Below are 15,976 nucleotides of genomic sequence, written 5' to 3' on the forward strand. Positions count from 1 at the left end.
AATTTGAATTCTGATTCAGGTCCCTTTTGCTCCTTCCTGCTCTCTAAATAGCAGGGTCGAATTCAACATCCAACCCAGCTTTCCCGATACTCCAGATATTCAGGGATTACCGTTGGGTCCTGCTGCCCTTATCCTGAGGGGTAACAAGTGTACTCCTGAGCAGGAGGGGGTAGAGATCGGAGAAAATGGGAGGGGCGGGTGAGTAAAAGAACAAGTGGATGAAGTTGGAGATAGGAGGGATGAGAGGCAGGATGAAAAAGAGAATGGATATTTGGGATAAAGAGGTTGCTAAAGAGAAAATAAAGAGGATAGACTAAGGGGGTAGGTGAGGGAGATGATTATGATACGGATAGAGAGAATTAAAGGATAGTTTCAAAGAGAAAAGGACAGTGAGAGGATAGATGGGTAGAGAAATTGGGTGTCATGGGCAGAAGGTATTGATCAAACCAAAGGGAATAAATTTCCCACTGATTTTCTAAAGAAAACTAACTTAAGTATTTGTGTATTAATTTTGAGAGGGCAATTAGTCCTCAGTTTTATCTCTTCTCCAGAAAATGTTACCAATATCACTCCCTTGATACCATTTAGAAATTCTGTCTAGGAATGCTGCACTCCAACCTCTAAAATGGAACTTGAGCCCTAGAGCATACTGACTTGATGCTAACAGGACAACCAACTGAGCCATAATGAACATGTTCCCATGCAACACAGGACAGAATTCTGTGATTCATTTACCTATCTTTCCACTCCCCATCCCTCTTCACAGCCATGGGGGAGGCGGGGAACTGAGGTTAATTATCAAAGGACATGCTCAATAAATCTATAGAATAATAACCATAACAGAATCCATGAAAGACCACACTAACATGATTGTTCAACCAGTAGGCAAAAGACAATAAACCTGTGCAAATACAAAAAGAAAGAAATAACAGTAATAAATATATAAGCAATCAATATAAAGAACATGAGATGAAGAATCCTTGAAAGTGAATCCATTGGTTATGGGAACATCTCAATGATAGAGCAAGTGAAGTTGAGTGAAGTTATCCCCTTTGGTTCAAGATTATGATGTCTGAGAGATAATAACTGTTTCTAAACCTGATGTTGTGGATCTTGCAGATCCTGTACTACCTTCTTGATGGTAGCAACGAAAAGCGTCCTGGGGGGTGGGGTCCCTGATGATGGATGCTGCTTTCCTGTGACAGTGTTTCATGCAGATGTGTCTTCACCCATGATAGACTGGTCCGTATCCACTACTTTTTGTAGGATTTTCCATTCAAGAGCTTTGGCGTCTCCATACCAGACTGTGATGCAACCTGTCAGTATACTCTCCCCCACACATCTGTAGAAGTTGGTCAAAATTTTAGATGTCATTCAGAATGTTTGCAAGCTTCTAAGGAAATAGAGGTGCTGATGTGCTTTCTTCATAATTGTATTCACTTGCTCATCCCAGGACAGGTCCTCTAATTTAATAACACTGAGGAATTTAAAGTTTCTGGCGCCACTCCACGTCTGGTCCTCTGATGAGGACCGGCTCATGGACCTCTGGTTCTTTTATCCTGAAGTCAATAATCAGCTCCTTGGTCTTGCTGACATTGAGTAACAGTCTGTTGTTACGGAACCTGGGTCCTAGCACTCAGATCTGCAGCTGGATCTTCAACTTCCTCACGGACAGGACCCAGGCTGTAAAAATAGGGGACAAGCTCTCCTCTACAATCACTCTGAGCACCGGTGCCCCACAATGCTGTGTACTCAGCCCCCTGCTGTACTCACTGTACACCCATGATTGTGTAGCCAAGTTTCCATCAAACTCAATATATAAGTTTGCTGATGACACAACAATTGTAGCCCGTATCTCGAGTAATGATGAGTTTGAGTACAGAGAGGAAATTAAGAACCTGGTGGCATGGTGCGAAGACAATAACCTATCCCTCAATGTCAGCAAGACAAAGGCATTGGATGTTGACTTCAGAAGGAGTAGCGGACCACACTACCCCATTTACATCGGTGGTGCGCAAGTGGAAAAGGTCAAGAGCTTAAGTTCCTCGGGGTCAGTATCACAAATGACCTGACTTGGTCTAACCAAGCAGAGTTCACTGCCAAGAAGGCCCATCAGCACCTTTACTTCCTGAGAAAACTAAAGAAATTTGGCCTGTCCCCTAAAACCCTCACTAATGTTTATGGATGCACTGTAGAAAGCATTCTTCTAGGGTGCAACACAACCTGGTATGGAAGTTGTCCTGTCCAAGACTGAAAGAAGCTGCAGAAGATCATGAACATGGCACAGCACATCACACAAACCAATCTTCCATCCGTGGACTCACTTTACACCGCACGCTGTTGGAGCAGTGCTGCCAGGATAATCAAGGACACGACCCACCCAGCCAACACACTTTTCGTCCCTCTTTCCGCCGGGAGAAGGCTCAGGAGCTTGAAGACTCTTACGGTCAGATTTGGGAACAGCTTCTTTCCAACTATGATAAGACTGCTGAATCGATCCTGACCCGCATCTGGGCCGTTCCCTCCAAATATCCGGACCTGCCTCTCGGTTTTTTTGCACTACCTTACTTTCCATTTTTCTATTTTCTCTTTATGATTTATAATTTAAATTTTTAATATTTACTAATTTTTACTATTTTTAATCCAGGGAGTGGGAAGCACAGAATCAAATATCGCTATGATTATTGTACGTTCCAGTTCGGTGACAATAAAGTATAAAGTATGGCACTCCTCAGCCAGATTTTCAATTTTCCTCCTATATGCATCAATCTTTACTATGGAAGACATGAGCAGGAAGTGAGAAATGCAAAAGCGTAAAGGGGCAGAAGTGAGTGTCATTGCTATTACTAAGGAGAAGGTGCTTGGGAATCCGAAAAGTCTGATGGTAGATAAATCAACTGGATCACATTTTTGAAAATGGTAGCTGAAGAGATTTGGAGGCATGCATAATGATCTTTAAAGAATCACTAGATTCTGGAATGCTTCCTGAGGACTGAAAAATTGTAAATGTCACTCCACTCTTTAAGCAGGGTGGGAGGTTATAGAGGTTATAGGCCAGTTAGCTTGACTTCAGTGGTTGGAAGGATGTTGGAGTCTATTAGTAAGGTTGAGGTTTCAGAGTACATGTTAAAATAGGCCATAGTCAACATGGTTTTCAAAAGGAGAAATCTTGCCTGACAAAATTGTTAGAATCTTTGAGGAGATAACAAGCAGAATAGACAACGGTAAGCTAGGGGATGGATTTTCACCAGGCTTTTGACAAAGTGCCATTCATGAGGCACACATGAGCCAATGGTATATCGTGAAAGGTACTAGGATGGATAGAAGATTGGCTGACTGCTAGAAGGTCAAAACGTGGGAATAAATGAAGTCTTTTTTGTTTGGTTTCTAGTGACTAGTGATGTACCCCAAGGGTTGCTGTTGGGACTGCTTCTTTACATATTGTATGTCAATAATTTGGATGAGAGAATTGATGGCTTTGTGGCTGAGTTGGTGGAAAATACGAAGACAGGTGGAAGGGCAAGTAGAGTTAGGAAGCAGGGTGTCTGCTGAAAGCCTTAGTCAGATTGGGGAATGGGCAAAAATGTGGCAGATGGAATATAATGTATGGAAATGTATGGCCCATGCACTTTGGTAGAAGGAATAAAGGCATGGACTATTTTGTAAATATGGAGAAATTCCAAAAATGAGAGGTGCAGAGGGGCTTGGAAGTCCTCATGCAGGATTCCAACAAGCTAATTTGCAGATTGAGATGGAGGTAAGTGCAATGTTAGCATTAATTTCAAAAGGATTAGAATATAAAAGCAAGGATGTAATGCTGAGGCTTTATAAGTTATTGGTCAGACTGCACATAGAGTATTGTGAGCAGTTTTGGGATGTGCAGAGAAGATTCATTAGAATGATTCCAGAAATGAAAGGGTTAACATCTGACAAGTGGTTGATGTCTCTGGCCTGTATTCACTAGGTCGAAAGGTCTGGATAGATTGGATGTGGAGAGGATATTTACTATAGTGGGGGAATCTAGGACCAGAGGGTGCAACCTCAGAATAAAGGGGTGTCCATTTAGAATAGAAATAAAGAAAAATTTCTTTAGCCAGATGGTGGTGAGTCTGATGAATTCTTTGCCACAGATGGTTGTGTACACAGAGTATATCATTGCAGGAGAATGGGGTTGAGAGGGATAATAAATCAGCCACGATAGAATGGCAGAGCAGACTCAAAGGGGCAATAGCAAAATTATTCTCCAAGGTTTTATGGTCTTGTGGTCTGATGGAACAGGACTTTCTGGCCCTTAGAGACATGCCGTCCAGTAATTGAACCCTGGTCTAATCACGGCACAATTTACAATGACCAATTAATCTGCTAACCGGTCCAGCTTCGGACTGTGGAAGGAAACTAAAGCATCTGGAGAAAACCCATGCATTTCACAGGGAGTACAGGTTCCTTTCAGATGACATCAGAATTGATCTCCGAACTCCGCACCGAGCTGTACTAACTGCTATGTTACCATGCTGCTTTTAAGGGCAGATTCTACGTACATTTACAAACGTAAAGACTAGCTAGCTTAGTGCTGTTGAATCAGGACCCTGTTACCTCTCCATACTCAGATCACTGGACATTGAGCTGTGTACATACTGAGCAATGCTGGATAGTTGCATTTATGCATTGTAAGAAACAAACCATTGCTTTCTATGAACAGACTCAAATAGCAGACAATAATTGGATGGTGAGATGAGCTGTCTACTTCTTTTTGTGTGAGAGCCACAAGATATCAGTTCTAAAGGTTAAAAAACCAGCTTTAAGTGCGCTCCCACAGAGCTGACCTTTCATGGGCCAATTGAACAGAATCTCCCTGTGGCAGGTTTAGGCTACGACATACATCTTGCCACACAGCTGCTGAAATCCTTTATTTATTTATTTTGTTTTGCAGTCTATTGCATCCCACAGCTTTCATTCACTTAGGTAATTGATTTCTGGTGAGATATCTAAATGAAGTTTGGCCCTTCCTGTGCGTTGTTAACTCACACACAGTGCTTCATCAAAAGTAGTTTCATATTTAGTTTCACAATTGTGGTTTTGTAGCAATCGAAAGACTGCATTGAGCAATAAGACTACAGTGACTTTCCTTCAGAAGCTTTGTTCCTTATCCCTTTTCTACCTCTTTCGCAGGCCATGAATGCTATTGCTTGGTGCATTGATTGTGTCCTACTTCCCACTGATTCTTTTAATGTTATATGTCAATGACTTGGATGATGGAATTGATGGCTTTGTTGTAAAGTTTGCTGACAATACAAAGATAGGTGGAGGGGAGGTAGTTTTGAGGAAATAAGGAGGCTACAGAAGAAAAGATTAGGAGAATGGGCAAAAAGTGGCAGATGGAATACATGTGTTAGTAAGTGTATGGTCATGCACTTTGGTAGAAGAAATGAAAGGGTTGACTATTTTCTAAATGGAGAAAAAATACAAATATCTGAGGTGCGAGTGGATTTGGGAGACCTTGTACAGAATTCCCTAAAGGTTAATTTGCATATTGAGTCTGTGGTGATTTCAGGAGGACTGGAATATAAAAGCAAGGATGTAACGTTGAGACTTTATAAAGCACTGGTGAGGCCTCATGTGGAGTATTGTGAGTAGTTTTGGGCCCCTAATCTTAGAAGGGGTGTGCTGAAACTGGAGAGGGATCAAAGGAGGTTCACAAAAATGATTCCAGGATAAAATAGCTTGTTATATAAAGAATGTTTGATGGCTCTGAGTCTGTATTCATTGGAATTTAGAAGAATGATGGGGTGACCCCAAAAAAAAGAATGGTGAAAGGCCTTGATAGAGTAGATGTGGAGAGGATGTTTCCTCTGGTGGGAGTGTCTAAGACCAGATGACACAGCCTCAAAATAGAGGGTTGTCCTTTTAGAATGGAGATGAGGAGTAATTTCTTTAGCCAGAGAGTGATGAATCTGTAGAATTTGTTGCCACAGGCAGCTGTGGAGGTCAAGCCTTCATATATATTTAAGGCAGAGATTGATAGATTCTTAATTGGTCAGGGCATGAAGGGATATAAGAGGTTGGGGCAGAGGGGAAAAATGGATCAACCATGATGAAATGGCAGAGCAGACACGATGGGCCAAATGGCCTAATTCTGTTCCTATGTTTTATGGTAACCTTTTAATTATTTATTTCTCCTCGGAGAATCAGACTGATGATTTACAGGGTTATGCCTAGTCAAAGCACGTCATGATCAAAAATTTCTCCTGTCAGGCAACATCCTATGTGGTTGGGTTGAGTTGTTCTCCAATCTTAGCAATTTACTTGCAAATGTTTTGTCGTCATGCAAGGAGATGTGGTGACAAAACATTTGCAAGTAGATTGCCAGGATTGGAGAAGAGCTCAACCCACCCATTAACCTCCCCAAGCTCCACAACTTCCAAATTATTTCCAACATCCTATGTGCTGCCTCTACTTTTGGCCACTGAGATTCAAGAGAATGATATTCATTGGAGCCTTGGTAGATGAGAAGTCACTCTTCATCTTTCGTTCTTGCTATTTATTTCTATTTATTTATTTATTCATTTATTCATTAATGTATTTATGTATTTATTTAATGATTGCTATTTATTTATCTATCTATCTATTTACTATTGTTTCTTTTTTTACTTTTTGTATTTGCACAGTTTGTTGTCTTCTGCATACTTGTTTGGCCATCCTGTTGGGTGTGGTCCTTCATTGATTTTATTGTGTTTGTTTCTTGTGAATGTCTGCTAGAAAATGAATCTCAGGGTTTTATATGGTGAAACTGTATTGTCAACAGTTTTGGGCCCCATATCTCAGAAAGGATATGTTGACGTTGGAGAGAGTCCAGAGGAGGTTCACGAGGATGATGCGGGGAATGAAGGGGTTAGCATATGAGGAGTGTTTGGCAGCTTTGGGCCTGTATCCACTGGAATTTAGAAGAATGCAGGAGGGATCTCATTGAAACCTACCAAATGTTCAAAGGACTAGGGGTGGTTGTGGAGAAGATGTTTCCTGTGGTGGAGGTATCCAGAACTAGAGGGCACAGCCTCACAATTGAGGGGCGACCCTTTAGAACTGAGGTAAGGAGGAAATTTTTTAGCCAGAGAGTAGTGAATCTGTAGAGGCCAAGACTGTGGGTATATTTAAGATGGTAGATGATCGTTTCCTGATCAGTCAGGGCATCAAAGGATACGGTGAGAAAGCAGGAGTATGGGGTTGAGTGGAATCTGGGATCAGCCATTATGGAATGGCGGAGCAGACCCAATGTGCTGAATGGCCTAATTCTGCTCCTATGTCTTATGGTCTTATGATGATATATGTTGCATGTACTTTGATAATAGATTTACATTGGATTTGAATTTCTGGATTTGACATAATCCTGCTGAATGCTTTCTAACCATCAGTAACATTTTCATTGTTTACAGATACTGCACAGGGGAAAGTGAATTCAACACAATCATCTGCAAACCTTGTGAGTGCAATATTATTTAATATCCCCATTTCAAACATGATTTAGTCCAGACTGTGCCATTCACCCAACATACTTTTGGTATTTGTACAAGACACCAATACACATTTATATAACACATTTAGTGCAGCGAAATACAAAGTTCAAGTTCAAGTTTAGTTATCATTCAACTATACATGAACATAGCCAAATGAAACACTTTTCCTCTGGCACCAAGGTGCAACACACATTATCAACAGCACCTAGCACAGTAGAGATAATAGACAAAGTCTGACACAGAAACAGAGACAGTTTTTTTTGAAGTGTCTTAATAAAGGGGAGATACAAATAGAAGGGCAAATTATTTGGGTGGAAGTTAGAGTTTACATCATTGAAAGTCAGTACACCTCTGTCAATATTGGAACAAATGAGACTGGGAGAAATGGAGGTAAGGAAGAGGATGTTGCATAACAGTGACTGACCGACAATTAAAAATGCATACTATGCATATACAGTGAATATAGTACCTGTAGATATGTTTATGTTGCAGTGGGTGAGTGGAAACTGGTGTGAGTTAGAATTCTGCTGAACATATTTATTGTAGCACTGTATTTACTTCAAAACCCCAGTTGAGCTGAAACCATACCCAAAATGGAAAAATGCTGAATTGACTTTTGGGGATGTTAAGATGACATATTATTTCACTGGGATGGAGGAGTGATGATGCATTAAGAGAAAGCAGGAGGTTGATTTGTCAGACTATTTCTATCAGCAGAAACAGCAGGAATCTCCCATAAATGAAAACAAATCCTCAGACAGACTCTCTGCGAACTTGAACTCGCTGTCCAATAGAAGACACAGAGACAAGGGAACATGTGAAGCAAAGAAGGAAATATATCGTAAGACATATGATGTAGAAGGTAAGTCCTGAATATAGCTGCATTGAGCAGAAGTAATACTGGCGCACCTCAGGGGCGTGTGCTTAGCCCACTGCTCTACTCTCTATATGCACATGACAATGTGGCTAAGCGTAGCTCAAATACCATCTATAAATTTGCCAACAATACATCCATTGTTGGTAGAATCACAGGTGGTGATGAGAGGATGTACAGGTGTGAGATACGTCAACTAGTGGAGTGGTGCCGCAGAAACAACCTGGCACTCAACATCAGTAAAACAAAAGAGCTGATTGTGGACTTCAGGAATGGTAAAGCGAAGGAACACCTAACAATCCTCAGAGGGATCAGAAGTGAAGAGAGTGAGCAGCTTCAAGCTCCTGGATGTCAGGTTCTCTGAGGATCTAACCTGGTCCCAATATATCGGTGTAGTTATAAAGAAGGCAAGACAGTGGCTATACTTTATTAGGATTTTGAAGAGATTTGGCATGTCAACAAATACACTCAAAAACTTCTATAGTTGTATGGTGGAGAGCATTCTGACGGGCTACATCACTCTCTGGTATGGAGGGGCTACTGCACAGGACCGAAAGAAGCTGCAGAAGGTTACAAATCTAGTCAGCTCCATCTTGGGTACTAGCCTACAAAGTACCCAGGACATCTTCAAGGAGCGGTGTCTCAGAAAGACAGTGTACATTATTAAGGACCTCCAGCACCCAGGGCATGCCCAGAAAAGATGAGAAAACACTGTTACCATCAGGCAGGAGGTACAGAAGCCTGAAGGCAGACACTCAATGACTCAGGAACAGCTTCTTCCCCTCTGTCATCCGATTCCTAAATGGACATTGAATCTTTGGACACTACCTCACTTTTTTTTAATATACAGTATTTCTGTTTTTGCATGTTTTTAAAAATCTATTCAATCTATGTATACTGTAATTGATTTACTTGTTTATTTATTATTATTATTTCTATGTATTTATTTATTTATTTGCTTTTCCTCTGCTATATTATATATTGCATTGAACCGCTGCTGCTAAGTTAACAAAGTTCACCTCATATGCCGGTGATTCTGATTCTGCTGTTTAACATTCAGTACTATCATTCCCTCAGAACTAATCAAAAAGCTTTGTGCTATGCCTGAATACCTCCTTGTGCAACTGAACCCTTGATTTCCTCAGCTGCAGACCCTTGTCAGTTTGGATAGGCAACAACATCTCCACAATCTCTCTCAGCACAGTTGCACCACAAGGCCACTCTTCTACTCACTTTATGCTTACGACTGTGAGACTAAGCAGAGCTCCAATGCCATATTTAAGTTCGCCAATAACACTACTGTTGTTGGATGAATCAAAGGTGGTGACAAATCAGCATGTAGGAGAGAGATTGAAAATCTAGCTGAAAGGTGCCACAACAACCAACTCTCACTTAATGTCAACAAGACCAGGGAGATGGTTATCGAATTCAAGTTGAGGAGGTGGAGGTCCATGAGCCAGTTTTCATCGGGTGATCAGAGATGGAGAGGGTCAGCAACTTCAAATTCTTCAGCATTATCATTTCAGAGGATTGTCCTGAGACCAGTATGTCAGTACTATTATGAAAAAAACACAGCCATGCATCTACTCTCTTAGTATGCAGTGATTCAGCATGTCATGTAACACTTTGACAAACGTATTTAGATGTGTGGTGGAGAGTATATTGACTCATTGCCTGGAATGTTAACACCAATGCCCTTGCATGGAAAAAACTGCAGAAAGTAGTAGATACAGCCTAGTCCATCATGGGTAAAGCCCTACCCACCATTGAATACATCTACATGGAGTGCTATTGCAGGAAAGCAGCATCCATCATCAAGGACCTCCACTATCCAGGCCATATTCTCTCTCCCTGCTGCTATCAGGAACAAGGTACAGGAGTCTTAGGACCTATACCATCAAGTTCAGGATCTTTATCTTGTGTTCTCAATTTTATTCTGTATTTATTTCTTCTTCTTATTATTATTATTTATTTTTCTCTTTGTACTTGCACAGTGTTAGCTTTTTGCATTGGTTCTTGTCCATCCTGTTGGGTGCAGTCTTTCATTGATACTACTGTGGTTCTTGTATTTATTGTGATTTACCGCAAGTAAATGAATCTCAGGCTTATATATGATGACATAAATGTAGTTTGATGATAAATTTACTTTGAACTTTGAGTGTGTGTCTTCATGCTCCTGTACCTCCTCTTTGATGGTAGCAATGAGAAGAAGACATGTGTGGGTCCTTAATGATGGATGCTGCCTTTCCGAGGAATCACCTTTTAAAAGTGTCTTCAATACTGAGGAGACTAATGTCCATGATGAAGCTGGCTGAGGTTACAATTTTCTGCAGCTTTTTCTAATCCTGTGCAGTGGCCTCTCCATACCAGGTGGTGCATATGGTGGGTAGAGCCATTTCTGAAGTGTGAAGGATTATGTGTCTTTCAATTGTCATTAATGACCGATTGCTAGTTGAGCAAATATGTCAGGTGATCAATTGTAAGACTACTGGCAGAGGAAAATTCCTGCAAACTAACAGAATATGGTTCAACAACCTTGAAAACCTGATTCCAAAGAAAGTCAAAGCAGCAGGAATAAAGGGACAAGGATAGACTAGCTTGGGAATTGTAGTCCGACCAGTTGGTGTCAGAAACATCTAACATAGGCTTGGGTGGTACTGAACAAGAAAGTTGTGTAGTTATGAAGTGGATCCATCATTAGTGGCTAGAGTGATATAACATCTGGACAGCATCCCAAATCTGAAGTTATTGTGGGATTAATTCCTAATTGCTGCTCATTTACCCTCCATAATGAGGTGATAGAATGGAGGTACAGAGCATGACTTCCACTGTAGAATTATGATGTAATGGCACTTTTCTTCTTCTTGTTACAGCATTATTTGAAATGTTATCAAAAGCACAAAGTTGCCGTGTCAATGATCAGCGTGGCCTCCTGAAGAAGGAAGACTTGGTGCTTCCAGACTTTCTGCAGCTTCCTGAAGAGATGGCTGAGATCTGCCTTCAGCCGCCTGAATCAGAAGCAGGGGAAGAAAAATGTGTTGCAGATCTAACTCAACCTGAGGAAGGTGCAGCTGAGAGTGACCAAACCCTGGGTGTTTCGGGTGAGAATCCACCTCCAAGAACATCTGCTTCACAGGACATACACCTGGGAGATTCAACAGACACACAGACAAACTTCTAGTGAGAGAAGTGTGTGTGTGTGCATGTGGCTAGCAAAAGTCAGTGCAAAGCAGGGCCGTCGTACACCAGGTGCCTGACCTCTGCCTATTCCCTCTGTCAATAGTGGGACAATGGCTGTCAGACCAGGGGGACAAACAATTATTGCCACACCCCTCCCAGCCCCATGTCACAATGAGCTGCATTGCTGAAGCCTTCATCACCTTGCCAGGTGGAACTCCCATTCAGGTTGTGAATACCTCTTTTTATGTACAGTTCTATGTTTCTACATTCAAGGCACTTTACCTCATTCAAGCTGTGAGAGGAGAATAGAGAATACTGAATCAAAGTACGCCATACTTAATGAAGGATGCTTTGTTTCATGACTTAAACATCCAGCGGATGGTATTGAGATTTTGGACTGGAATAAGCTGGGCTCAGAGGACCGACCTGATTTATACAGAACTTCCAAACTTTTCACAGTAAAAGGAGTGCACATTGTAGGGGAAGGTCAGCTTTTAGTACTGGGTACTGGGACCAAAATGCAGACACTTGACTGATAATTCTAAACATTCTATGGATCCCTTCAAAGTGACTTCAGTCAAGATATGTATTTATTGAATATCTAACTTGTTTACATATACTGTATCATTCACCATTGTTGAGTCTTTGTGTACTTTTGGTTTGCAAACCAGTTAATGACTGTGACTCTCAGGGAATTGCACTTGTCCACTTCCAGGCCTGAGGTTATGGTAGCTTGCAACACTGATTGTTTGGGCAATAATAAAATCATGTCATTTGTAGAGTTTTAATGTTATGTGCTACTGTGGTTCCTAGCCTGTTTGCGTCTAAAATGCAAGAGAATCCCTGTTGACAAAGAAGTCATTTAATTGCAGATATAATCCAAAAAATTTCCAAACCCTAAAGGAATATCAGCCTGTTGTAGGATGATTTCAGATGGCTTCTTTTGAAAAATTATGCTACATACTGATCTGAAAGGGACACGTTTATACTTTGAATCAATACTAACTTTCTTTTCAATTCATGGCCAGATAGCAGAATTTCAGTAAATATTAGTCTTGCAGAAACAGACTATTGTGTCCATCATATCAGTTATCAGTTCTTCACATGCAGTAGCTTTGCATATAAACTTAAGAAATAACTTGATTATGTTCCTAGGCTTGGTATAAGTATGAGTTTTTATGAATAATTTTGACAGAATTGTTTCAGTCTTGAGTGGCTGTGTTATACAGAGACTCGAGATGCACAATTCCCCAAAGATATTCTGGTAGGTTAACTTCCCACTATAGGTTACTCCTTAGTTGTAAAGAAATGACAGGTATCAAAAAATGATAGGTTGATGGGCAAGAGAGAGAGAATAGTGTTCAGGGTTATGGATAGTGAGGAAGGGAATGGACTTGGGGGAATTGCTGTACTGGGAAATGGCATGAGCACAATATACTCAATGGCCTTAAATTATAATTATTAAGGTAATGAGTTGTTAATAGGATACTTTCAAAACCAGACAATTTTTTTTGTTCAGGTAATCAACAGAATGGGGTTAGTGCATGGAAATAAAAGATTAGCAAAATTCTTACTGATTGGCAGAATTGACATAAAAAGTTTGAACCCCCTCCATCTAGTTTCTCTCTTTACATTGTTATGTTCTTAATGGCAGAGTGTGACTTGAGCTAGGAAGGGTTAAGTTCAGCTAACTTCAGTTAGTTCCCTACTCACTTGATCACAGTGTCCAAATGAGTGCAGAAGGGGAAGAAGCAAAGAAGGTAATGAATTTCACAGAATTATTCTCTGTAAACTAAGATAGTGGGGAGCAGCATGGTTGTGAACAGTAAATATAAGTGGCTGGTTTGGTGTGTGTGCGTGTACGCGTGTGTGTGTTCGTGTTTGTGTCCACATGTTTATGCATGTATGTATGATCATTGCCCAACTTTTCCATTTTTCAAAGTCTTCAGATTTACTTCATTCATTCCCATGTTGCAGGCATGACTAACAACACCAATATGCAGTATGCTCTTCATTGCTAATTTCCCCAAAAATGAAGGTGGAATATTAAAGTATTTCTCCACTCAGTGGCCACTTTATTAGGTACACCTGTGCATCTGCATGTTAATGCAAATATATAATCAGCCAATCATGGGGCAAGAACTCAATAAAAGCATGCAAATATGGCCAAGAAGTATAATTGTTGTTCAGATCAAACATCAGAATGGGGAAGAAATGCGACTTAAGTAACGTTGACCATGGAATAATTATTGGTGCCAGACAGGGTGATTTGAATATCTCAGAAGTTGCTGATCTGGCATTTTCACACACAACAGTCTCTAGAGTTTAATTGTCCCGTGATTAGCTTAGTCGTATATTTAATACTTAAGCAATATGTGAGTAATATTGTACATGTATTGTTTGGTTAAGCATTCTTGGTTGTTGCGTGGTGCTTTATGGGTTGTCTGTAAAAGTATGTGAATAGCATACGTCATTAAACTGCCACAACATAAGCCTTACTTAAAGTAAAAAAAAATGAGACTAGGCATGAGTTATCCCTGGCCCACCTGTGTTTTTCTTTCGATTAATTCCTGGAGTTACAAAGCATATCATTGGTGATGAGTAAGTATTAAAATGAACCCGAGACAACTACCTACCTATTGAAGTGCAGTGCAACATTTGAGTTTTAAAGAAAAGAACAACACGCTTGTTTCTTCAGGAAGGGTAGGGAAAGGCAGTGGACTTAAAAGAAAAGCAGAAAATGGACACAATTCAGGGGTTCAAAGCAATGACTGCTGGGTGATAATAATCATAAATAAAAATAAAGCCCAAATGGTTGGCTACATCGACACATTCAATTGTCCAAGAAGTAACTGGATATTGTACACTGAATGAATTGAACAGTATATTGAAGAAAATAAAATTACCAATGAAAAGTGAGTACCAGTTTTGCTGAGTGCATTGGGTGGAAAGGCTTACAGTTTGCTTAGAAGTTTAACTGCTTCAACCAAACCAGCCAAAATGAACTTTGCTGCTATTGTGAAAGTAATGCCGGAACATTGTTGATTGCAGAATATTTTAGATTTCATAAGTGGAATCAAAAAGAAGGGAAGTTCATTTCAGCATTTGTGGCTGAACTGAAGAGATTGTCTGACCATTGTCAGTTCAGTGATTGGCTTAATAATGCACTGAGAGATTGTTTAGTTTGTGGAATCTTACAAAACACATTCGAAAACAGCTCCTAAATGAAGCAGAACTCACAGGTAAAAGAGCAGTCAAAACTGCTGTATCAATGGAAACAGCAGCAAGAGACACAATTGAGTTGCAGTCAAGAATGAAAGTGAACATGAACAAAATTGCAATATCCAAAAAGAAGCATGCCTGGCCAAACAAATTGTGTTACCATTGTGGCTGGACCTCACATACACAAGACCAATGCAGGTTTAAAGATGGAACTTGCAGAAAATGCAAATAAGTAGAACACATATAAAGATTGTGTTGGGCAGACAAAAATAAATGTACTACACAGGGAAGAGAAAAAATAAAAGGTCAAATTGCAATTTCAAAAAGAGCACTAATCTGCATGCTGCTGATGAAAAGTCTAACAGTGATGAGACTAACACAGGACTGAGTAGCCTTGAGATTTACAATGTGAAAACTAACAATAAACAAGCAATATGGGTTTATCAGGATCACCAGAAGTGAATGACAAATTAGCTAAAATAGAATTGGACCCTGGCTTGGCTGTTTCAGTCATTCCACAAAATTAGTTTGAGCAGTATTTCAAAGAGACTGACTTGAAGCCTGTGGATTTCCACCTGAGAACTTGTACTGAGAAAAGATAACCCTGTGGGTATGACATTCGTAACAGTGAAGTACAACAAGCCGTAAGCCGCAATGGGCATCTATGTAGCCAGAACAGGAGAGCCAGCATTGTGGGTTGTGATCGGCTGAGACAACTACAAATTGATTGGAAATCCATCCACCATTCACATGCCACATCCCCTGCAATAACGTCAAAGGAAAACAAATTAAGAAAGTACTGAATGATGCCACAGCAGTGTTCAGGGATGGAATTGGAAAACTCAAAACATATCAAGGATAAAATAGTATTAAATGAAAATGCCGCATCAAATTTTTCCACGGATACACAAATACTTTATCATGGATGGTTCCTTATACCTATGTCTAGTAGGCTAGATCATATGCAGGCTGAAGTAATTCTTTCCAAGTGGTCCCAGTTCCCAAGAAGAATGGATCTCTGGTGATTAAAGGTCACCATCAACCCAGTACTGAAAGTAGGTCAATACCCTCTACCTAGGATAGAGAATATCTTTACAAAACTTTCTGGAGGGAAACACTTCAGCAAAGTGGACTTAACTGAGACCTACCCGCAGATGGAAGAAGAATCTAAAATGTTTCTTACCATAAA

At 40.4% G+C, this 15,976-nt stretch overlaps 1 protein-coding gene across 3 annotated transcripts in view; it reads left to right on the top strand.

The window, feature by feature from the left end:
- The window catches only part of LOC134349411 (regulator of G-protein signaling 14-like), a 156,662-nt gene extending 140,987 nt beyond the window's left edge, over positions 1 to 15,675 (top strand). For 2 of the 3 annotated variants that reach the window (XM_063053676.1, XM_063053677.1), the window contains exons 13-15: positions 7,431 to 7,477; positions 8,226 to 8,373; positions 11,259 to 15,675. In XM_063053676.1, the coding sequence (XP_062909746.1) occupies positions 7,431 to 7,477; positions 8,226 to 8,373; positions 11,259 to 11,566 (503 nt within the window). In that variant the 3' untranslated portion in view covers positions 11,567 to 15,675. The remainder of the gene's footprint in view (positions 1 to 7,430; positions 7,478 to 8,225; positions 8,374 to 11,258) is intronic. The other variant, XM_063053678.1, reaches the window with a different exon arrangement.
- Positions 15,676 to 15,976: the final 301 nt, after the last annotated feature.

The sequence above is a fragment of the Mobula hypostoma genome, chromosome 7, assembly GCF_963921235.1.
Source record: "Mobula hypostoma chromosome 7, sMobHyp1.1, whole genome shotgun sequence".
Lineage (NCBI taxonomy): Eukaryota > Metazoa > Chordata > Chondrichthyes > Myliobatiformes > Myliobatidae > Mobula > Mobula hypostoma.